Source organism: Octopus bimaculoides, chromosome 8 (genome assembly GCF_001194135.2).
Source record: "Octopus bimaculoides isolate UCB-OBI-ISO-001 chromosome 8, ASM119413v2, whole genome shotgun sequence".
Lineage (NCBI taxonomy): Eukaryota > Metazoa > Mollusca > Cephalopoda > Octopoda > Octopodidae > Octopus > Octopus bimaculoides.
This window is the reverse complement of record NC_068988.1, coordinates 44177524-44203958: the sequence shown is the minus strand read 5'-3', so window position 1 is coordinate 44203958 and position 26435 is coordinate 44177524. Positions and strand designations below refer to the sequence as shown.

Genomic DNA, 26435 nt, shown 5'->3' with positions numbered 1-26435 from the left:
TATATATATAAATATATATATATATAAACAAATAGTAAATGAGTATATGCATATATACGTACAGGTATGTGCATACCGCCATCCACCTGTATGTATAGGTGCATATCTGGGTACAGGACATTGCAAACAAAACGTAGACGAGAAAACACACAAGCCACATAGAGAACATTCTTCTTCATCAGCTACCCCCGTTTTAACACCGGCGTTTCGAAGAGCTGGGCAGGACGCATCGCTAAAACGGCTCTTCCCATGGACCGCAAATTAAATTTGTATACACAAATTAAACCTTGCCATGGAGGAATGTAGTGGCGGATAATATATATATATATATATTTGGCATTAGGAAGGGCATCCAACCATAGAAACCATGCCAAATAAGACTGGAGTCTGGTGCAGCACCTCAGCATACCAGCCCTGGTCAAACTGTCCAGGATGACAGATGTTAAATGATGATGGTGGTGGTGATTCTGTTGTATAATGCCAAGCATGCATATTAATGCAAACTACACAAAGAAGGTTACGAAACAACTGTAACCCTAAAGATGTCATGTGGTTAAATAAATATATATTCACCACTCTTACCTCCTAACTTTTATGGTTTATTCTACATATATCATCATCATCATCGTTTAACATCCACCTTCCATGCTTGCATGGGTTGGACAGTTTGACACATAAATATATACACTTTTCTATTAAAAGAAACACGCTCTTCATTCCCTTCCTTTTGGTCACCGTCCTCCCACCCCACTGGAACCACTTCCATTTCTCATTATCTTCCCTGCCCATTATTTCCACCAATCACTTCTTTTCTGTGCTTTCAGTCATTGCTCTCTCTCTCTCTGCTATACTCTGTCCTTAACACCTCTCTTATCTACTATCACTCTCAATATCCTCACACATCTACCATAGAACCCCTCTTAACCTCTCCTATATCTCTCACCATCTCTTGTACACTCACCCCTATTCCATCTCTAACCATCTCTCCTCACACACTTATAAAACTTTCCCCTCTCTACCCCACTCCTGTCTACTCACCCTGTCCAGTTCTTTGTACTGCTTGACTTATATTCACCTCCCACTATGCCTTTAGGTACACTTCTCCATCACCATCTCTTATTTCTTTATTGCCCACAAGGGGCTAAACATAGAGGGGACAAACAAGGAGAGACAAAGGGATTAAGTCGACTACATCGACCCTCAGTACATAACTGGTACTTAATTTATCAACTCCGAAAGGATGAAAGGAAAAGTCGACCTCAGCGGAATTTGAACTCAGAACGTAACGGCAGACGAAATACCGCTAAGCATTTTGCCCGGCATGCTAACGTTTCTGCTAGCTCCATCACCATTTCTGTCTGTCTGTCTGTCTGTCTCTCGTTTCTAGTTGGAGTAGCCATGTATCTCCACTGCAGCAAAATACTATCTCTATCCCTCTTATAATTTAACCTCTCATCAACTGGCACAAAGCCACTTCCCTCAGTACTGTTCCCTCTCCCAGTTTATCTAGGAGTCTTTGTCTTGCAAGTTGCTTAGTGACTCTGTTGGCACTAGTGCCATGTAAAAAGCACCCAGCATCCTCTGTAAAGTGGTTGACATTAGGAAAGGCATCCTGCCATGGAAACCATGCCAAAGCAGACAGTAGGGATTGCTGTAGTCATTTGGCTTCCCTGCTCCTGTCAAACTGTCCAACTCATACCAGCATGGAAAACGGATGTTAAACAATGATGATGCTATATGCAAGGTTTTCCTCTCAAATTTGACATTGTCAACCTCAACCTAGTGAGTGTCACCCTTGAATTTGTCACATTCTCAGTCTCAATTTTGTTAATGTCAATCTCAGTTATGTTGTTGTTAACATCAATTTCATCATTGTCCACTTAAATCTTGTCACTGTAGGACAGAGCAAATTGTTTTTACAAGCAGGATTACAAGTTTTGTATAATAAAAATTGTCAGCAGAAGACACTTGCTCGAGGTGTTGTGCAGTAGGATAGAAACCCAAACCATGTAGCTGCAAAATGAGCTTTGCTTTTAGGAAGGGCATCCAGCTGTAGAAGCATTGCCAGAGCAGACTGGAGCCTGGTGCAGCCTACTGGCCTGCCAGTCCTCAGTCAAACCGTCCAACCCATGCCAGCATGGAAAGCGAATGTTAAACGATGATGATGATGATGAAACTCACAATAAATAAACCATTGTTTATTCATGAATACAGTGTACTTACATCTATGTGTATGTCACTGTGTAGTTGTGTGTATAACTGTGTATGTCGTCTGTATCGCTGTGTGTATGCTGTCTGCAGAGCTGTGTGTGTGTGTGTGAGCATTGTTTATATAATTGTATGTCTTAGTAGTCTGTTTTTGTATATGAATGTATGTTGTTTATATACCTGGTTTTGTGTGTCTGAGATTGTAGTTGTTTGCTTCTATGTGTGTGTGTGTGTGTTTGTGTTTCTGTGTATCCTGTCTAGCTGTGTGCATGTCTATGTGGTTATGTGTATATCTTTTTGTGTAGTGAGGCTCCCTTTGTCTTTTGTAGCTCTTTGTGTGTGTGTGTGGGTGTGTGTGCATGCGCGCTTCCACACCAACTTATCTGTGTCTGGAATCTGTATAGGCTATGTGTTAGGATGTCACTGTAACCCCATTGTATGTGACTTACTGTACCTTATGTTTTGTATTAGGATTTCTCAGTAGAGCCAATACCTTCTTTTATCTGCCTCTTCCTATCAGGAGAACCTCTACAATCAGTGGTGACACACTACATCTCCTGTCTCTCCCCACCTTTCCTTCTGCTGTCTCCTCCTCCTCTTCCTCATTTTCCTGCTTCTTAGTTCTCTTCCAAGTCTTCTAGCATACATATCAAACTAGACTGATCATGTTAAGACTTCCCACTCCACTCTGTTTGCTACTTCTGTTTTGGGTTTGTCCCAGAGCCCCCTTACACTAATGAATCAAATGTGTTATGAACACATATTCGTCTGAAAGGAGTTGTTCTCCTTGACGAAATACAACAGTGATCAGCGTAGTCACTTTTGAATCTGTTGGAATGTATTACTAGTGAATATACAAGTCATCATTCTTTCTATCTCTTTAGTTGAAATTAAGCATTAATTCTTTTTTAAATTTTTTATTCTGTTTAACAGAACAAAATAGGGGGAAAGTTAGTGAATCAATAGCCTTATATTGACTAGAAGCATTAACCCTTTAGCATTTAAACTGGCCATATCTGGCCCAAATAATATACCTGTTTTATGTTCAAACTGTCCACATTTGGTGTCTCACAGCAACTTTTAATAACATTCTAAAAATAAGTGATCATATCGTCGAAATCTTGAACTCAAAACAATATGGATAGATAAGGATTACATTTGATAGAATAATCTGAATGCTAAAGGATTAAGTGTGGTGCCCCAGCACAGCCACAGTCTGAAAACTTAAACACATCTTTTGATACCAACCTAGCTGAAACTGCCCCTAGCTCTGTAGTTCAAATGTCTTATTTTCATAAGTTTTGAATTAAATTCTTCCACCAAACCTTAGTCATAATTTATGTTCCTAACACTAGCTTAATGATAACCAAGTTATTTTACTAAATTCTTTATGATTAAAATAATTGAAAGAAACATGGAGCATCTCAAAATAAACACAGTAACGAAAGGGTTAAAGACAAAGACATTTCAATGAGAAAAATAGAAGAATAAGCATTTGATGCATGTAGTAGAGAAGAGTTTGATGCATTTGATGCATGTAGTAGTAGAGTTGTTTATTCTTTGAATTTAATAATTGGCTGACTGTCAGAATTTCTCTATGCAGTTGACCTAGTTCTCAGAGTTGAAATAGTTAAAAAATTAAAGGAATATCTAGAAGCCTGAAGATCAATTTAACAGAGATGGTTGTTAGTAAGAAGGGGAACAAAATATAATTATCATCACGGAAGTGGCTATGCTCAGTATGCAGATATCATACACTAAATCATGTATCTGAACACTCAGTACAAAACAATTAGTACACAAAATGTGCATTAGGGTATCAAGCAGACTGACAGAAAAGGATTTCATATTTAGATGCACAGAAATAGTTAGCAATAAGAACCCTGCCTAATTAATTATGGTTATAACTAGTTAACTTCTGTTACCTTGATTGACCTAATCAGCTGTTGAGTTTGGTGTTGCAGATGTACAGTAGCCAGAATAAAAATGGGGGTGGAAAAATTTCAAGGAGACTATCGTTTTTGTTGGTAACAAAGGGGCTGTCTCTATGAAGGAAAAGCAGACTATAAGACTTGGGTACAAAATTCACTGTTGTAATGTTATGTAGTGAGAAATGGGCACTGAATGTGAAGAATGCACAAAGGCTGATAAAAATGTGGAAGCAATCTTTGCTGGATGTGTAATGTCAGCATAAAATGATGCAGCTTAATGGTGGTGAGAGGAAACCTGGTATTTGAAGTAGTGCACAATAGGAGGATGTGATGCAAAAGAAGAAATGATAGTTGAATGAAAAAGTGTCAAATGATGCAAGAAGAAGGAAACTGAAGGGGACAACTGTAGGAGACATGAGCAGTAAGAGCCAATCTATGGATGCTGGATTTTACAGAGATGATGATGTAAGACTAGAATGAGAGAAGATTAGACTATATTGAAGCCTGCCAGTGACACATAAAAAGGCACCTGTGCCAGTGACACATAAAAGGCACCCATGCCTGTGACATGTAAGGGACACCCAGTACACTCTGTGTAGTGGTTAGCGTTAGGCAGCAATCCAGGCGTAGACTCCAAGCCAAAACAGACTTGAGCCTGGTGCAGCCCTCTAGCTTACCCAATCAATCCGTCTAACCCATGCCAGCATGGAAAATGGATGCTGAATGATGAGGATGATGATCCTCCCAATTAAAGCATTGAACAAAATTTGTTCTGACTCCTTACATTTTGCATTCAAATCCTACCAAGGTTAATTTTGCCTTTTGTACTTCAGAATTGTTAAACTAAAGAACCAGTTGGTATAACTGGTTGACCCCACCCCCTTCCCTTCAAAATTCCTAACCTTGTGCCAAAATTTGAAAGAATATTTTCACCAGAGACTGGGTTTTAGAATTAAAACATTGTTAAAAGGCCATCCCATCTTTCACTGTTGCTTTATATTCAGTTACTACCTACCAAGATCCCATTTTTTAACCATATTTATTCATGTGTAAGTCACACTATTTTATATTTGACTTAGCTAAAAAAAAATCTGGGTTGTGACTTATACAAGGGGTGAAGCTAAAACTGTGAAGGGGAAAATGTTTTTACTAAGATTTAACAATAAATTAGGGGTCTGACTTACACATGAATGCCATACATGTAAATATGGTAAATGTTCCTTAATATATATTTTTTATTAGAATATAGATATCTTCTGCATGATATATCTAACCAATCATTTCAACTATCTAATTATATAGTATTTTGAAAATAAGAATTTCATTTGTAACTACATGTGATGTTTATCTCCCTTTTCTGTAAATCAAAATATTTGTTGCTATTTTGTCAGTTTAGTTTCTGCAGCTCTGCATGTGTGTGTGTGTGTGTGTGTGTGTGTGGTCTGCCTGTCCATTCATCTATTTGTCTGCACACTATCTATTCTTCTATCCATTTATCTATCCATCTTTCTGTCTAGCTATTCTTTGTCTCCCTATCTATTCTTCTACCCATCTATCTATTCCTCTGTCTGTTTCTATTCTTTTGTCTGTCTATCTATCTGTCTGTCTATTTATTCCTGTATCTGTCTATCTATTCCTCTCTCTCTCTCTCTCTCTCTCTCTCTCTATCTATCTATCTATCTATCTATCTATCTATCTATCTGTCTTTTCATTTGTCTGTCTATCTATTCATCTATCTGTCTAGCTATCAATTCATTCATTCATTTATCTAGCAGCTACTACTACCTCTTTCCCAACTATTTACTGTTTTGCTTAAATAAAGAAGACAATTTATCATGGTTCATTCCAATTATGTTTCAATTGAAATACATGACTAATTCTTCACTAGACTCAATATAGCATTTACAGTAAAGACACTTCATTACAGAATAATTCAGCTTGTATTTTGGTTTTACTGTTTCTTTTTCGGTCTTTTCCTAATTTATTTATTCATTTATTTTTTTATTTATTGAGGGCTTGGTCATTTGGTTTTGTTAATTTCCTGTTTATTAAAACCTACTTTTCTGATGGATTAGCAATACTTGGCTTTGTTTGTGTGTGTGTGTATCTCTCTCTTTCTCTCTCTCTCTCTCTCTCTCTCTCTCTCTCTCTCTCCACACACATATATATATATATATTGGTGTGGAATAATATATAAAAATTAGGAATTAGTAATTATTCACCAATATATATAGTCAATAACAGTGCATGTTTACTTTCTGACTTTTTAATTCATGATCGTTACATATATATATGTGCGTGTGTATTGATATATATATGTACGTGTGTATTGATATATATGCATATATGTGTACATATATATATATGTGTCCACATAAATATATATATATATACACACACATTGTTGATATGTATTTTCTCCAACTGCAGAGGGATTCAAGAGGAATTTGAACTTGAATAGCAAGGAACATATTTAATACTATAGTCTATCTTTTTGTTGGTACACGCAGCCTTTGGTAGTTTCTGATTTAGGCACAAAGCTACCAATTATGAAGGGTTAATCAATTCAGTCCAGTTGGATGAAAGGTAAAATTGGCCTTAGATGGATTTGAACTCAGAATATGAAGAGCTTGAGAGAATGCTAGGATGTATTGAGATGGAAGTATTTCTTAAACTCTTAGTTTTTAAACCAGCCATATCTGGCCAAAATATTCTACCTGTTTTATGTTCAAACTGGCCAGATCTGACTTCTCATACTTATCTTACAATGCCATTTTAAAAATGAAAGAAAATAACATCTCAAAGCTACAAGACAATGTATGATTAATTCAAAATGATGTGAATAAATAAGCATTACATTTGACAGAGTAATGTGAATGCTAAATAGTTTAGTTATATAATTTTAGCTATTTATTTATGTATTTTATTTATTCCTCATTCTTTTGGGTTAATAAACCCCATACTCCTTAAATTATAAATTCTCCTCTTTATCAGTTCTTGATTGAAGAATATAACTGTTTCAGAAAGTTCTGACATTATACCACTGTTGAATAGTAGTTCCAAACATCAGTGATATTACTATAAAGTATTCAGGCTTTGAGGCCCATAATGGAGCCATTTGTTCCCTTCGCCTCTCTGCTATATCTGCTTATTTTTCTGTCATTCAAGAAGACACCTCATCCAGCCAGAGTTTATTATATGAACCTCCACTCCTCTGTAAGCTCTAATTATATCCCTCTACAACTACTTGGCTTGGTTAAGGATGGTCTTTCTTTTCATTTCACTCTATTATATCTTTTTTGATCTTTTAAGATCCAAATTTTTTCTCGATTTTGGTTCTTCCTTCCTATAAATATCTGTCATTTTGTTGCTGATCTCAGAAATTGCATTTTTGTGTGTCATTCCCATAATTTTGTTCAGTTGTTATTCGTGGAGAAAAAAAATTTCCTTAGTCATCAAAATTATATAATTATAATTAGCTTTTACTTTGTCAGAGTATAACTCGGTGATTATTGCATGGTTTGAACTCATAATCTTATGATCAGTAATGAAGTACTTTACTTCCTCTCACAACCACCACGCTTTTCATTTCTCTCATTTGAGAATTTTTCATTTATTTTTTAATATTGATATTACAATGGTAAACTGAACATGTCTTCAAGTTTAATAGCAATATTGTTTATGTGTGTCTTTAGCAGAGTTCACTTTGTTGTATGCATTTCGGCCAAGTCTCCTCTGTGTAGATGACTTCCTCCTATCCCTTGCATAAGCCATACAAGGGTCATGTGTATGTTATCTTTCTTCCTCTGAATGACTTGCAGAAGTCCTTTCATTGACTCGCAGACAACATTCCTTTTAATTAACAAATTACAGCGGGTGAGCATCTCAGGAAAGAAAGGAAGAGCTGTTCATACTTTCAGGTTTTCAGTTAAATTACTTCCTAAAGGATTGTATTAGTTTAAGTTATAATTTTGACAATAATTTTGGTTGGTTAGTTAGATGTATGCATGTAAAAATATATATATATATATATATACAATATATGAGTATATGCATATATATATACATGTATGTACATACCTTCATCTACATGTGCATATAGATACATATCTGGGTACATGACGTTGCAAATAAACATAGACAAAATGATAAACAAGGTACAAAAAACAAGCAGGCCACATAGAGAACATATCCTTCATCAGCTGCCACCATTAAAACACTGGCATTTCAAAGAGTTAGGAGGATCCACTATGCTTGGCAGTCCTAAAAATAGTAGTTATGGTTGCTATTTCTAATGTTGACCCGAGGGTCATCTAATTGACCCCTACCCCATCCCATACCCCAGTACTTATTTTCTGCCTTTCTCACCTCTTTCTCAAGGGATTTGAATTCAGAATGTTGTGAGGCGTAACTAAATACCTCAAAGTTATGAATCTGATGTATTACATTGCATACATGCATGTGGTGGATGGTGGCTTTTTGGTATCTATTTCTAGCAGGTCATGTAATCATGTAGAGACTTTGTGGTGAGGGTAGTGTTGTTTTTGTTAAGCCCTTGGTTAGTTTCACTTGAGCAGACCTATGATCAGAGGCGTTTCAGCTGGACTCATCTAATATATAATGTATTTAGGACTGCATTGTCCAGTGTGTCCTTCTTTTATCAAGATACGAACATATGATTTAAAGAAGATCTGCATGAACAGTACATAGAATATGCACAGGAAGTGAACTGTGAATAAGTCTTTAAAAAAAATGGTGGATGGTGGGCATCAGGTGTATTGTTGGCAAATTTCAGGAAGCATGGAAGTTTCGAAGGATGTAGTGTCCCGGCAGGTAAGAAATGATGCAGGTATTTTATTCCATGCTTCAGCAATTCTGAGTGTACTAAAATGTTTGCAATTAAGCAAATTATTTTATAAATGCCCTTTAGACGAGATTAATTTGCTTTTGGACTAGAGAAAAAAATCATTAGAAAAGAGGAATCATCTTCTGCAGCATTTTATGTCTGTGTTTTGATTCAGGCTTGGGTTGGATGTTTTTTCTTAGGCAGTGTTTTATAGCCCTTCCTGTCACCAGTCCTTTTAGTCCCTTATGAATACAGTGTAGCTATTCGACAATTTGAGTACATATAGTTCACTAGGAACCGGTAGACTAATTGCTTGTGATTTCTTGTAATCTTTTACGTTCTGAGGTCAACTTTGTGGTTTCAATTTTATATGACATCAGATATGTTCTAGACAAGTGTAGGTAGTCATTTGAATTGGCCATGCTCTTCTCCGTTTTTCTATCACAGTTAGTAAACAATAAGCGTTATTGGTTACAGGTTTCCAGTGGGCCAATCACTGGGTCCCTGTATTTCTGATGGTGAGAGTGAAAAAGCAAATTATTGTAAAGTTTAAATCTCTCAGCAATATACACTGTCAAAATATATATTTTCATTCACTCACTCACTCTCTCTTTCTCTTTCTCTGTTTGTCTCTCTCTCTGTCTCTCTCTGTCTCTCACACACACAAAGGCTTTCTGTCTGCCAAATTCTATGCATTAATCAACCTATTCATTGTAAAAGACAGTTGTCCAAGGTGCTATTCATTGGAGACAAACACAAAGCTACATGTCATCATGAACTGGAAACTACAATCCAGTTCTCACACCACTTATTTAGAAAATCAATAGAAAAAAAGACAAGGGTCATTTCTAGATAGGGTGTCACTATTAAGAGATATTTATTTTCTTATTCACATCGCCCTAATTATAAACAGAAGGTTTTAATTCATTTTCATTTGCCAAATTCTTGTAATTTCTTATAATGAAATTTATAAAGGGTTACAGTGTATGACAATTTTCATCATAAGTGATGCACTAAGCCAAATTCTAAATTATTAGTTATTATCATTTACTATTTAGCCATTGAAAATTACCAGGATAAAACTAGCTGTGCAAAACCTTTAGATATAGATTTCAAATAGTAGTTCACACATATAGCTTGTTTGATATGTAGATTTGTAGGCCATCAATACAAGTGATCAATACCAAATAGTTTATAGGCAATAATGCATGTTTCTGTGGCTACACACAGGTTCTTCATATACTATAGATTAAACTATTTTGTGTTAGTATCAAATCTTTAAAATTCCTTCTCAAATCATCCAAACGACTACAAGGAGTCTCGGCATTTAGGATTATTGTTTGTAAGACAAGGAAAAATAAATTTGAAAGACTGAAAGTAGAGTTAGCATAATTTGCGCAAATATTCTGGCAGGAATTACTCTAAGAACACCCATGCCTTGAGTTCTAATAAAATAAAAAAGAAGGTAAAGACCCCCTTCAGTCATGAATGACCATGGCATTGCACCTAGAAAGTGCCTCTCCAGGCACAAGTCCAAGCAAGGTTGTTTTATGAAAGACCAGTTGTCATCCATGCATACTAGCCTTCCCTCTCCACACCACTGATGTTATCCAAGGGAAAGGCAAAGGCTGATACAGTTTCGCACCAGTGATGTCACAACTCATTTCTACAGTTGAGTGAACTGAAGCAACGTGAAATAAAGTGTCTTTATTCCAATAACTAAAAGTACAACTGAAGAGATTTTAAACATAGAAATATGGCAATAAAATTAAAACAGTAGAAAACATTTGGTGTCAGGCGAAAAAGAAAAATTAATCAGAAACTAGATAGATCATGAGATGCAGGTACATTTATGAGATGTGGAGGGTAGAATTCATAGACCATCAGGTAAGGACAAAAATTCAGCATTTGGTGGTTAAGACCCCTTTATATTTTGAATTCCTGAAGAACTTGATTTTACCTTTTATCTTTCTAACATTAATAAAGTAAGTGAGCATTGCCTACCGTTACCAACGTCGCCTTACTAGCACTTGTGCTGGCAGCACGTGAAAAGACATTCGAGCGAGGTAGTTGCCAGTGCCGCTGGACTGGCTTCTGTGCAGGTGGCATGTAAAAAACACCATTTGAGCGTGGCCGTTGCCAGTACCACCTGACTGGCCTTTGTGCCAGTGGCACGTAAAAGCACCCACTATACTCTCAGAGTGATTGGTGTTAGGAAGTCATCCAGCTGTAGAAACTCTGCCAGATCAGATTGGAGCCTGGTGCAGCCATCTGGTTCGCCAGTCCTCAGTCAAATCGTCCAACCCATGCCAGCATGGAAAGCAGACGTTAAACATGACGAGGATGATGATGATGATGAAGTAGTAGTAGTAGTAGTAGTAGTAGTAGTAGTAGTTTGGCAAATGACCTAATCTGAGGTTGTGTGTTTGAACTTAAGCAATTACATTGCAGAAGAGCTAAAGGTAGTGGGCTGACAGAATTGTTAGCATACTGGGCAGAATGCTTAGCAGCATTTTGTCTGAGTTCAAATTCTGCCAAGGTTAACTTTGCATTTCATCCTTCCAGAGTCAATGAAATAAGTACCAGTTAAGTACTGAGAATGATGTAATCGACTGGCCCACTTCCCCCAAAATTTCAGGTTTTGTGCCTATAATAGAAAGGATTATAGAAGAGCCATTTTAGCTATTTAAGTACATAAAACTACTGAAAAACTGCTATTTACTTTCATTTGTTTACAGTATAATAATTTTTATAGTCCTTAATATATGTTTATTCATCTTTACTTTCATATCATGTCACTGGCTACTGAGTTATTTCTCTTGGCTTATTTTTTGTTATGTGTGTGTGTGTGTGTGTGTGTGAAAATCTCAGTTACATGCACAAACATATACATATATATAGAACTAGTTGATTCTGCTATTGATGTACATCTTCAGTTAATATTTAACCTTTTCAAATATATTGTACATTCTGAAGTAAATTCCAGAGTTTTAGTATCTTCTCTATTACATTTCACCAAAAAGGAAGTCAGACTAACTTCAAAAGTCTAACATTTCATGTGTATTTTTTTCCCTCCTACCCCTTTTTTCTTTTTATCCTTTCTTATTTTCTTCTCTCTTTCCATTTCTACATATTCAACCTCAATGACTATGACTCATTTCTTCAGTTCTCTGAAAGAAACTTTTACTGTGTTCTATAAACCTGACTTGAAATAATCACCAGCTGTTATTTCTGCCCCCTCTCTATGTTTTCCTTTTTTTTTTCTCTCCTTTTCTGTTTTTTATGTTCCTTTTAAATATCATTTCACTTCTTGTGTGTGTGTGAATATATATATATATATCTATAATTGTTATGCTTGTGAGAAAGACAATTCTTTTATATTTTACCTTTTACTTGTTTCACTCACTGGACTGTAGCCATGCTGCGGTACCGCCTTGAAGAATTTTAGTCACATGAATTTACCCCCAGTACTTACTTTTTTTTAAAGTTTCTTACTTATTTTATTTGTCTCTTTTACCAAGCCACTAAGTTACAGGGAATCTGTTTAACTAAGTGATAAACTCCATATATCGAGTACACACTTCCTCTTCCTTGGACGATCTGCTGTTTGAATGTATCTATATATATATGTGTGTGAATGTATAACAGAGTGTTTGTACACATACACATCACTGCACACACTCATTTAGTGATAAGTCTGACATAAAATATCTCTTCAAACTAAATATTATTTTACTGCTACTATCACTGTGTTGTATAAATTTCCACAAGCTATAACATCCTTTCAGTGTTATGTGTCTGCAGCTTAGCTGTAAACTGATCTGCTTAACAATGGAAGTGTCTTTTTTATTGGTTGTTAAGAGGTTTTGACATGAAACTTTCTTCACAAGAATTAGAAACAAAAAAAGGGAAATTTTAACAAACACTTTGTCTATTTTCTTCATGTTTTTATTCATTAGACTGTGGTCATATTGGGGCAGTACATTTAAGTAGATAACCAATCATAGTTGACCACAGTTCTCATCAACTGGTATTTAACAAGAAAACCAACTCAGAGATAATACATGTATAGGTGTCTCTATGTGCACGCACACAAACACACACACACACACACACACACACATACATGTATATATACAAGGGTAATAAGATCCAAGGATCTCAGTGTAGGAAGTTTATAAGCTTCAAGCAGTGCATGGCAGGTATAAAGAACAAAAAATGGACAGTGTACAATAAGGAACAATTCACCACATAGGTGAGTTAACTTGGAAATTTCAAGTGACAATATAACTTTCATTTAATGATTAATTAAGGTAATCTCTGCCTGAGGATTAGATAAGTTGAATACCCCTCATTGCATTACTATTACATCAAAGATTCAATCTGCTAAGAAATATATGTAGTGTGCATTTTACCAGTTCCACTTCCTCAATTTGTATAGGTCCTTCAGAGTCCTGGAAAGGTGATATGTAATATTGCTTGCCAGTCACGTCTGGCAACTAAGAGACAATGGGATCCTATACTCGATCACATGGAAAATCCTCGGAAACCCAGGCCCCTACATCAACAGGATGAAGCGTTGTAAGTTATGCATAGCTGAACACGCGAGTATCCTAAAAGACCCGCTTGAACCCGGGATCATCCTTAACTCCAGAACGGAGATTTTCGAGCCATGTTTAAATTTTAGGAAATTCCTGCTAGTGTTTTGGAATCTACAAGATGGTGGCACAGCTGGAAGTCGATAGCTAATGGCAAAGGGAGATAATCCCCCATTGTTTACTTTTGTAGCTTTTCGGAAACCACAAGATGGCAGCATAACCAGAAGTCGACAGCTAGTGGCAAAGGGAGATAATCCCCTATTGCTTACCTTCGTAGTGAGGCTTTCTCCCTCCATATTTTGAAGAGGTCTTGGGCCAACAAGTTTTGGGGTCTGACGATATGCCATAAAGCTAAACCCTTTATGGATGGGAAACTCAGGGTAATCCCATAAACTGACCTATATATATTTTCTCTCATTTTTGTCATTAGATGCAGCCATGCTGGGGCATTGCCTTGACGGCTTTAGTCAAATAAATTGGCACCAATACTCAGTTTTTAAGTCAGGTACTTTTCTATCAGACTCTTTTTGCTGAACTGGTAAGTTATCAGGACTTAAACAAACCAACACTGGTTGTCAAACATTAGGTAGGAGGTCAAATACACAGATGTGCATGTACACACATGTATGCATACATCATCATCATCATCATCATCATTTAACGACCATGTTTGCATGAATTAGAATTTGTTAAGGCAATTTTTTTTATGGTTGGGTGACTTTTCTTCACCAACCCTCACCTGTTTCCTTACATGCATACACATAATGGGCTTCCATGCAGTTTCTGTGTGTAGCAAATTCACTCACAAGGATATTTAACCTGGGGCTAGAATAGAAGACACTTATGAAGATGTTATGCAGTGGGACTGAACCTCAAACCAGATGGACGCAAAGTAAATTGCTTAACCACACAGCCATGCCTGTTTTATATGATACTAGACTTCCCATGACCTGTTGGGTCACTGGAGAAGTCCGAGTCTTTCAGCAACAGAGTTTTGTTTCGTGTTTTTTTTTTTGTCTTTTTTTTTTTCTTTTTCATATTATTTCGCATGCTTTCAACAAATGTGACATCGAAATCAGGCATAAATGACTCCTTTCTCCAGAAAAGGAAAAATTTGGCTGCTATTTCTTGCACGCCCTGCTACCACGTAACAGGTATTTCGGGTCCTTTATCACAAATAGCTGTTACATGGTGGTAGGGCTTGCTAGAAATAGCAGCCAAATCTTTGGCGGTGAGATATGTTGAATGCACTCAAAAGAAACCTATGGAAAAAGACCATTTCATGCCAAGGTTACAAATGGGCCTTTTACGAAATATTTACTGTATTTCTAAAGTCATTTTCACTTCAGAATATTTTGCCTGTCATGATGTGTCTAATGGAAAGGCTAGAGTTTCTTCCCTTTCAGGGTGTAGTTATATTTAGAGTATTTTCCCATTATGCACTGTTTTGGGTATTTATACCCCAAAACACAGAATATCAATAACTAATGGTCCAATTTATGCAAAACTTGTTTTATTCCATTCATATTCACATTTCAGGGGCACTCTACTTTCAAAGTATTTTCCCATTATGCACCAGTTTGGCTATGTAACATTGCAAGCAAGCAAGATTGAAATTCACTTTTAATAGTATATAGGTAGTGAACTGAAGAACCTTCAATTAGCTGTATATATCCTTGCAATTGAAAGACAAAAATTCCCTCTAGAGGTGTTTGAAATCTTTAAAAAAAAAAAGGAAGCAATGATGGGAGATAACTCCAATAATGCCTGCTAATCCATATTTACTGGAAAATAAAGACAATTTAGTTGGAGTGGTTCTTGCCTATAATGCTAACTAGTGGGAAAAAGCAATGGACAGTCAAGGCTCTGTCGGAATACATCAACATCTTGTGCCAAACTCTACCAGAGCCTTGATGATAAAATAAAAGTGGATATCTTGAAGGAAAGGAACACTGTGAGTGGTTTGTTATGTTGTTTTTAAAGTGTAGCACAACTGATTCTGTGAGAGAGAGAGAGAGAGAGAGAAAGAGAAAGAGAGAAAGGAATCAACCACCAATACCTAACTTCATCATTATCATTGTTTAACGTCCATGTCCCATACTGACACGGGTTGGACAATTTGACATGATCCAATGGGTCATAGGACTGCATTGTACTCCAGTGTCTGCTTTGGAATGGTTTCTGCAGCTGGATGCCCTTCCTAATGCCAGCTACTGTACTGGTTGCTTTTTTCATGCCACCAGCTCTATTGAGACTACCATGCAGATCACAAGATTGTTAACACCAGAAAGATCAAATACAGAGTTGGCTGCAACAGAATTTGAATACAGAATGTTTATAGTTGGAACAAACACCACAATGCATCTTTCTGGTGTTTTTCATCCTTCTGCTAATCAGCTGTCCTGAATAGAACATACACATCAAAAATATCTTGGGCAGTACACCAAATCTTACACATTTCAGTTCATTTAGCTGTCTGAAATATTCATCAGATCCTTTTTTTTTTAATCATTTTTGCCTGATGTAGTATATCTCCCTGTCCAGGGAGATATCTATTTATCTGTCAGTACTCAGTAAGAAATGGACATTTGCAGCAACTCCCTAAAGGCACAAAAGACCAAATAGATAAAACACAGTTTATGGTTAGATTTCTAGTCAAGAGCTGAAGTTGAAACCAATCCTTTGAAAATCTGTGCTCTATTCAATCAAATATTTGCTAGCCTTATAAAGTGTTATATTTTTCTTGTTTACTTAGAAATAATAGAGTAATAATCCAGATTAGGTGTGTTGTCTGTGGTTCAATATACTTCTCTCATTTACTTGTGAAGAAGAAAACACAGTGGTACTCCAGATAGGTGTGAAGTCTGGTTATTCTAACTGTAAAACTCAAGACAGTTATAATAACGTAAACGAAAAATCGAGACGTCTTGTGAACATTCTCTCGAGTTCCAGAACTTCGAATTCTATTAGCTAGTAATCTCCATAACAGAGTTGTTCAATTATCTGTTATCACTTCCCTTCCACCTTTGGACTTCACCCCTACCAGGACATCTTCTGTGCCTTTACTTCCCTCCTTCTCTATCAATAAGTGACTTCCATAGTTTCAAGTTAAATATTAACTAGTATTAACCCCAATCTGTTATCTCCTATTTTATCTTGGTAATGTCCCATTTAGCCATTTTTAGTTAGAGTTAATGCTATTCTGCATGAATTGCCTTGTAATTTGTAGAGGCTGTGTGTCCTCCATATCAATTTTTTTTTCTTTCATGATTTTTGTATCTAGTTGCCCTTCTTATCACCAAGTACTTTACAACATGGAATGGGTGCATTGTATCATGCCACCAGTAGAGAGATGTACTCTGCCAGGACTTTATGAGATTTTGTTCTATAGGTGGAGAAACATGAGTATCTTAACCCTTTGACATTTAGATTACTTTGTCAAATGCAATACTTATCTATTCACATTGTTTTCATGTAACCTTACTTTCTCTCACAGCTTTGAAATTTCAGTGATGTGATTCACTATCTTTAGAATAACAATGTAGGGTAGGTGTGAGAGGCCAGATTTGACCAGTTTGAGCATAAAGCAGGTAGAATATTTGGGCTGGATACAGCTGGTTTAAAAGCTAAAGGATTAAAATTTTAATTATTTTTATGTCAACAATTGAAAATTATGATCTAATCATTGTTAGTGTCAGTTTAGAATATTTTTTTTTTAGATTTAACTAAACACTTATAAACATTTTTCCTAATCTTACACAATCAAAATATGTAACTTTTTAATTAGGTGTGTAATCAGTTTATGCATTACAAACTCTTATGTTTATGTGTGTGTGTATGCATATCTGTATATATGTAAGTATATATAATATGTATGTATACACACACTGCTTTATATACTGAGTAGAATTTCTTCCATTTGTAAGATCTAACATATATATATATATAAAATTTGTAAACAGAGTTACAAACATGTTTAATAAATATATACCTAGCACTATTTAATTAATATGCACACACACACACACTTTTGTGGTATGCATGTATGTATGTCAGTGTTCAATCTTTCTGGACACATTGTCTGTACATCCCATTATGATCATCCTAAATTACTATTATTTTCAGAGCATTTATTCCTCTCATCAGATACTTTGTGTTTTCCTACAGCTATCATCCATTTCATGTAGGCATTATATACTTATTTTCACTTTTTTTTTTTTTTTACTTTGTAAATTCTTTTCATTATTGTGTTAGAAATTACTATCATCATCATCATCATCATCATCATCATCATCATCATCATCGTCATCATCATCATCATCATCATCATCATCATCATCATCATTATTATTATTTTTATTATATAAGGTGATGCTCTGGCAGAATTGTTAGTCTGTTGAGCAAAATACTTGGCAGTATTTCTTCCCATGCTTTAAGTTCTGAGTTCAAATCCCACCAGGGTCAAATTTATCTTTCACCCTTTTGGGTGGGGGTCAATAAAATATAGTACCTGCCAAGTATTTGGGTGGATGTAATCAACTTGCTCCTGCACTAAAAAATTCCTGGCCTTGTGCCAAAATTAGAAAGAATACTATGCCAGACAAAATGTTTAGCAGCATTCCTTTCAGCTTTACATTCTAAATTGAAATGTTGTTGAGGTCAACTTTGCTTTTTATTCTTTTAGCCTTTCAGGGTCAATAAATTAAGTCCCAGTGAACCACTGGGGCCTATGTGATCGACCAGTCCCCTCCCCATAAATTTCAGGCTTTGTGCCTTTAGTAGAAAGGATTATTATTATTATTATTATTATGATGATGATCATTATCATCATCATCATTATTACTAAGTCGGCGAGCTGAGAGAATCGTTAGCACACCAGACAAGATGCTTGGCAACATTTCATCCATTTTTACGTTCTGAGTTCAAATTCCACCAAGGTCAGCTTTGCCTTTCATCTTTTAGGGGTCAGTAAAATAAGGTACTAGTCAAGTACTGAGATTAATGTAACTGACTTGCTCATTTCCCCAAACTTGTTGGCCTTGTGCCTATAGTATAAAGAATTATTATTATTATTATTATCATTATTATTAAACTTGACAGTGGTTTGTCAGCATAAAGGGCCACTCTATGTATTTTACAATATTAAGTTATTTCCCTTTGCATTAAGGAGTTCTAATTATGTTGGGTTTCACGAATTAAATAATGATGCAATTAGTGTGGTCAGTTTAATCAACTGTCGCCCATCCTACGAAGCACTTGAAATTGTTTCTCTTTTTCCCGTCTTGCTGTAGGTTTAAAGTATTTTGACACGAGACAAAATAGAGCCTGGCCTTCCGCATGACTCATAATTTCATTAAATGCCTTTCTGTAATAAGCATAGCACATGTTTGTATGCACACTCAGAATAAACACACATTCACATGCTCGTGCATTGTGTCTAATATGAACATGCTCAACGTCTATTACATGCCACAATCATATGTACTCTTACAAACCCTCTCAAACATACACACACACACACACTTTAGGGATACACCTTCAATACACAAGTATTCCAGCATACACACCTTCACATAACACACACACACACACACACACACTCAACATATCAGCTGTTCCTATAGAATTACGTATCACACTTCCTTTCTCTGCTTATTAGCTAGTTGTGGACAATTATGTGTGTGTGTGTGTGTGTCTGTTAGTATGTGTGTATGTATTTTATGTGTGAGTATATGTATATGACAATGAGGGTTATGTAAATAAGGGTTACATATGTAATTCTTGTTTGCATGCTTGCATGCAGATACATATGTGTGTGTGTATGTGTGTGAGTACTTTTATTTAAAAACCATAAACCTATCAAGCTCTCATTTCTGTTGTTCTCCTTGCTCCCTCTGTTCTGATATATGCAATTGGTTGGTATTGTCTCTCTTCCCAAATCCTATCATCCCATCCTATCCCATCTCTACAGTTCTACAATGCTTTTTGTTGTCTGCAGAAAAAGAAGAAAAAAAATAGAAAAAAAGATGTTTTTTTCACATGCATACATATCATTAAAAATATCATAAATTGGGTACAGAGGGTAGTCTTTTCCTCCCACCTCAGAAAACAAATGTAAAAATACACATATTTACGTACATCTGTATGAACATAAATGCATGTTTGTGTATTGATAGAGAGACAGATATAACGATAAAATTTTGTGTATATATATATATACACAAAATTTTATATATATATATATATAAAGAAAAGGAGAGAAAGTGTTAAACAAAGCAGAAGAAATAGAACAAATAGGATCCTATACGTAAGAGTGTGTGTGTGTGTGTGTATAGATATATATATATTATATTCATCATCATCATTTATGACTCAAGGGCTGAGAGTTTTATGATTTGATAAATGCAATGCCCAAAACGCATGGCCTTTGAGTCACTTATGTAATTTTGCAGCCGATTAAATTGTTTGTTTGTTTGTGTGTATGTGTGTGTGTACACATAGAGTGGCTGCTTCTGCGTCTCTCTTTTTCTCTCTCTCTCTCTCTCTCTCCTCTCTCTCTCTCTCTCTCTCTCTCCCACCCACACACATACACATCAGTGTCAGTTGCGTCAACTTCTCAACTTCCTTCCTCTTTCTCTCTCTCTCTCTCTCTCTCTATTTCTACATTATGTCCACCACACAAGTGGCTGTATGAGCCGCCTGAATGTGGTGGACATTTGTTGCATGCACTGATGCTATCCAAAATCTCAAAGTTCCTCAGTGCTAACCGTCTTCATCAATTACCTTCCAGGCAGGGGGCAGCAGAAGTTCGAAAGCAGATCCATTCTCCAGCCATCACCAACGATGTACCTAAAAGTACCAGTGGAATAAACCTAGCTGTTGTGAGTATGCAATATTGTGTATGTTTACATATATTTATGACTGCGTGAAAGTATCTACATATAGGAGTGTGCTTGTATGTATTAATATGTATATGCGTATGCTTGTGCTGTAATTTTTGCTTCCCCATCATCATTGCCACTGCCAGAACTTCAAGTATCATTCAAACAACAAAGTAGAAAACAAACTTCACACACACACACACACACACACACACACACACACACACACACACACACACACACACACACACACACACTCTCTCATTCTTTCTTTCCTCATCCCCTATCATCTGTCATTTTTCTCTTTTGCTTTCTCTTCTATCACCTATTTCTTTTTATTTCTCTTGACTTTGTCTCCCTTCCTCTCTCCCTCTCATTGCACACACACACACACACACATACATGCATATATGCATAGAGGTGCATATGTATATACAAACGCACATAAACACACAGGCATTGTGTTTCTTTGACATTTACTTAATAATCAACATTTGTCTGTTTTTTGAAGGGACCTCATTTTCATCTAACTGCTAACTTCCACTTCTTTACTAAAGTTTATACAATTCAGCTTGTTTCATTTTAACACACACACACACACATACAGAAATACACACAGTATTTATATCTTCCCTTTGTCATCCAATGCATTTTACATAGATTTTTAACTTGTGGAGTATTGGTGTGATGTAAACTGCCATTGTATACATGCTTTGTTTATTATTACTTTCGAGCAGTGTTTCTCAACCATTTTTTTTTACGTATGTACCCCTTTGATTCCTATTTTATTTGCATGGACCCTCATAGCTATTTGATGTTAATAAAAAAAAAAAAAAATCCAGTTATATTTCTAGAATTAAATATTATTAGGAATTGTATAAAAATGATTATTAGAATATTTTGTGTATTGTAGAAGTATAACCAATTTATTGCAGATAGATGTTAACAACAGAATCATATATGGACTCTGGTTTAGAACCATTGCTTCACTGGCTTGAATGTCTCAACTCAAGTGTCAGACACATTATTTAAAAATATTCATATTGATGCATTGTTCCTACCCATGCCAGCATGGAAGGCAGACGTTAAACGGTGATGATCCATTTTGATGTAACTATGTATATGCTTATGTTCCCATGACCATTTTCTAAGACTTGTGAGAGAAAGGGAAATTATTCTCAGACTAGAGAAAGCGTTCATGGGCCAAGTGGCAGTGTTAACCTAAGCAATGAATCAAGTCTAAATTAAGTCTTCAGGCCAAATACATGAATGATCCCGCTTAATTAAGTCTTATGTCTTATGGCCAAATACATGATTGATCCCTCCTGCAAGCTTCTATGTAGAAAGCTTTGGTTAACCTTGTGGCTATTGTAGAGGACAAGTACTACCCAAAGTATCATACAGTGGTATCCAACCCAAAACCTCATAATTCTAAAGCAAATGTTTTAACCACACAGCCAAAGATGCATGTTGGTAAAACTACAAATGTAAAATAGTTATAAAAATAACTTCACATTATTGTATTTGATTGAGATTGTTATTGTTAATATCCTTATTGTCTGTTTGTCATGTGAATAATATATCTTTACATTGTTGTGGGACAAGTGACTAGCAGTCCAAAATTAGTTTCCCCTTTGTCACATTTGTCATTAGATATTTAATATCTGTCATTGTCTTCATCATCATCATCATGTCATCATTTTCAGGCATCTCTTTTAACACATACACATGCACACATACATGACATATAGATATGCATTTGTGTGTATGTATGTGTGCATACTTTCTATTGCATTAGGAATTGCATATTTTCCAAACTCAAATACTATATCTTCTAATCATTATTGCTCCAAAACCCATATCTGAATTTATTAATCTACAGGTCTGCAGAACTAAGGCAACCTGACTATATTGTTGTTTGGATCAGAGAAATGCTATAGTATCAGACAAAAATACCTTGTGTTGTTTGGTTCTATCCTTTAAAGTTTTGAGTTGAAATTCCTGCCCAAGTTGGTTATGCCTTTAAAGGTGGTGCTCCAGCATAACCACTGTCCAATGATTGAAACCAGTAAAAGAATTGATATGAATATGTAACATATATAAAGGATGACAACTGATTTATTACATACTTCAAGAGATCAAAAGAAAGAAATGTAACTTGAGTTATTAGATTATTGACCAAAAATGCCTTGTAGTTATTGTATTTTGAGTTTTTGAGGTATACTTAATCTACTACCTAGTGTAACACCATTGTCTGGCATCTTGGGTGCTTTTCGTAGAGTACACTTTGTTGCAAGCATTTGGACGAGGTCACAAGTCTCAGAGGGCCTGAGAAGATAAAAGGGTGCTGCTCTTCCTTCTTTGACTAAATAGTTAAAAGAAAAAAAGAAAACGAAAAAAGACTTACTGATGGAAGAAGAATGATGCTTCTATCAAATTTAGGTAGGACTGTTTGCTGTTAAACATTAGTATAATTGCCTATCCTGCTAGTAGAAAGTAAGTGGTTAATTATCTACTGGAGATAAAATAGTACAGGTAAAATAACAATAGCTATTTATTGTACCTACTTTGAGAAGATGGAATGGCAGATATTCTTTGATGAAATTGAGAATTCAGTCTCCCAGTAAGCAGTATATAAATATCTCAAGTCTTATTAATGAGCCTGCTAGTCTTTTCTGTTTCAAAATGCTGCCTACAGTGTTTGACAACAACCAAATTATTTGTTACATATTTCTTATTTTTAGCTTCATTCATTTAAACTTTTGACAGGCAATGTTTCAAGCATTTATTTTCTAAGTCCGTGCTAAATTTTAATGATGTTCTCTTGAGGACTTAATTTTTTTTTTTTTTTACCTGTCAGCTGCCACCCGGAGAATTAATAACGCCTGTTGAATTTGAAGATTTTGTGCTACAGCATCAAGATACTATTGACCGAGATCCCTTCCGAGATCTCTTACAATTTCCTGAAGATGACATTGAAATACAGCAAGTTCCCAGGATATGTCGAACCCTTACACCAGTTGTACCAGATGAGCCTGGGTATGTTACATACATCAACTTATGGGGGTATTTTTTTTTCTTTTTTTGACAGAGTATTCATATTCAAGTGTCACTCATTCTTCGTGTATTAGTTCTCTGATAAAGGGCCAAATAAAATTGATTAATGACAGATGGATGACAGAATTGGTAGTACATCAGACAAATACTGTGTAGTATTTGATTGTTTACATTCTGAGTTCAAACCCAATGCTGGACTTCTTTATTTTTTGTCTATCCTAAGTTGATAAAATAGGTGCCGAGTTAGAAGTCATACTTATGACAAAGAAAGGACTGAAATACTAAGGAAAGGCTATATGGACCCATCAGCCAACATACAGATTAGCAGGTGAACATACATATAGGTATTCAAGTAGAGACAAATAGACTGACAGGCAGGTATTAATGAGTTGGTTGAAAAATAAACATATAGTCAGATATATAAATAAATGGACAGATAGTTAAAAACTTTCAAAAGCACTTGCATTTTGTTGGAGAAAGAATTTAATTTGAAATTTCTAGTTAAAATAGATATTGTTGCTTTCTGATAGTCACAGGACAATGGTATATGAATCTGGAAAGACTGTCTACCTCTAGGCTTCATGTATCTCTTGTCTCTAGAATTGGTGACTGTCAGTTGGATTGGACCATCTTAGCATGTACTGATGGTGCTGTCTCTGAACCACACTCTATCAACTCTGGTGTGCCCCAAAGTTCTGTTATGTTCTTCACTCTCTTCTTCCTATAAATTAGTAGCCTACTTGCTGTCTCCTGTCATACATTCCAATCCTGTGCAGATGATATCGCTCTTCTTCATCATCATCGTCAACATTTAACATCTATATTCCATACTGGCATGGGTTGGATGGCTTCTCAGGAGCAGTTAAAGCCAGGGGCTGCACCAGGTTCCATAGTCTGTTTTGGCTTGATTTCTATGGCTGGATGCCCTTCCTAATGCCCATCACTCTGCAGTGTGTACTGAGTGCTTTTTACATGGCGCCAGTACCCACACCAATGCTTTTTATGCTCATATTCTTTCTTAATCTCCTACATCTTAGTGTCTTCTACAATCAATCCAAACATCTCACACCAACTATAGATCAAGTCCCTGAATAGAAACCTCAAAAACGTCTTCCAGTGAAGTGATATGAATCTCCAATCACTACACGTACCAAGAAAGCATTATTCCCACCCTCAACATGAACAGCAGAGAGCTAGAATTCTGTTGGCTACTTCAAATGCTTGGCCCCACTATCCTTGGATCTCTCCTAGTGATCGCACATTCTCAGCATAACAAAGACTACATCACAGAGCCTGGTCTTTCCTCTTCAGAGCCAGAAAATAATTCAGTGCCTATCAAATACTAACCTTCTGTGAAGCTCAGGTGCACCTAACAATGTCTGAGTGTGTGTGTGTGTGTGTGTGCGTGTACAGTAAAGGGTAAAGACTCCTTTCGGTCATGAATGATTATGGGATTGCACCTAGAAGGTTATCCTCCTAGGCACAAGTCCAGACAACATTGTTTATGGAAGACCAGCATTCGCCCATGTATACCAGCCTCTCTTCTCCATGTCACTGATGTTATCCAAGGGAAAGGCAAAGACCGATACAGCTTGTTGTGAGTGATATCACAATTCATTTCTATATACATGAGTGAACTGGAGCTACATAAAATAAAGTGTCTTGCTCAAGAACACAATATACAGCTCAGTCCAGGAATCGAACTCATTACCTCATGATTGTGAGTCTGATGCTCTAACCACTGAGCCATGCACTTCCACATTTGTGTACAGTATACCTTTCAAGATATTAGAATATGGCTGAAGTAGATTTAACTGCTGTATCTTGTAGATTATACTTTGTTGTTCATTTACTGCTGTTTGAATTGGTGCTGTAGGTTAGTTAATACATGAAATAGAAATGGATCGTGGATATTAAGCATGAATTAGTTTGGTCTGTCTTAAGAAGATCTGTCTTAAGAAGATCTGTCTTAAGAAGATCTGTCTTAAGAAGATCTGTCTTCAAAGAGAAATCAGCACATTGAAATTTACAGAAGGAAGTTATGTTGTCTGTTAAAAAGAACCAATATTAAAATGTTGCTAATAATAATGATAATGGTGGCTGCAAAGATAATAGTGGCGATGGCAGCAGTGGTGGTGGCGGCAGTGATTACAAGTCTCTCTCTATTTTGTCTCACTTTGTTGTGATCCCTTCCTACTGAGCCAAATGGTATTGTATGACTTCTACTTTGTTACAAGAATCAGTACAGGAAAGAGTTTCTCTCAAAGCACAGCTGGCTAATTAATTAACAATATAATCAGAGAAAAAAATTTTAAATAAGCTGTTTCTAAATGAATATGTATCACTGACCTTGGTAATGTCACCCGTTGTTTAGTCATTTCCATTATTCTTGAAATTGGAATCACATGTGTTTCATTTATTGAAATCGTCACATTAAATGAATTTCAATTCTATTTTTCTCCGTCTCTCCCTCTTCATCTCTCTCTCTTTCTCTCTCTCTCTCTCTCTTAGTAACTCTTTTTCTTTTTTCTCTCCAACAGAGCAGACACTGACCCACATGTTGTGGATTGTGTTCGACTTTACACATCGGATTATACCACAGTTGTACGCAAGTAAGCATTAACCCACTTTCTAGCTACATTCCGTTTAATTATTTCTTTTCTTTATTTATTCGCTTAAATTGGCAGAATCACAAGAGAGCTTTTGGCAAAATACCTTTTATTTAGTTTCAGCCCTTTCAATTTTGACAGTTCAAATCCCACATAGATCATCTTTACTTATCATCCTTCCTGGGTTGATAAAATAATGTACCAGTACTATTGATTTCGAATTTTGGCTCAAGGCCAGTAATTTCAGGCGTGGGGGTAAATCGATTACATTGACCCCAGTACTCAAGTGATACTTATTTTATCAA

General features: G+C 36.0%; 1 protein-coding gene across 10 annotated transcripts in view; it reads left to right on the top strand.

The window, feature by feature from the left end:
- Positions 1-26435, top strand: part of LOC106868262 (dedicator of cytokinesis protein 7) — a 174794-nt gene that overhangs the window by 22267 nt on the left and 126092 nt on the right. For 3 of the 10 annotated variants that reach the window (XM_052970084.1, XM_052970083.1, XM_052970081.1), the window contains exons 1-3: positions 20201-20464; positions 23325-23503; positions 26062-26133. In XM_052970084.1, coding sequence (XP_052826044.1) covers positions 20315-20464; positions 23325-23503; positions 26062-26133 — 401 coding nt within the window. In that variant the 5' untranslated portion in view covers positions 20201-20314. Of the gene's footprint in view, positions 1-20199; positions 20465-23324; positions 23504-26061; positions 26134-26435 lie in introns of those variants that run through there. The other 7 variants (XM_052970086.1, XM_052970089.1, XM_052970085.1 and 4 more) reach the window with 4 other exon arrangements.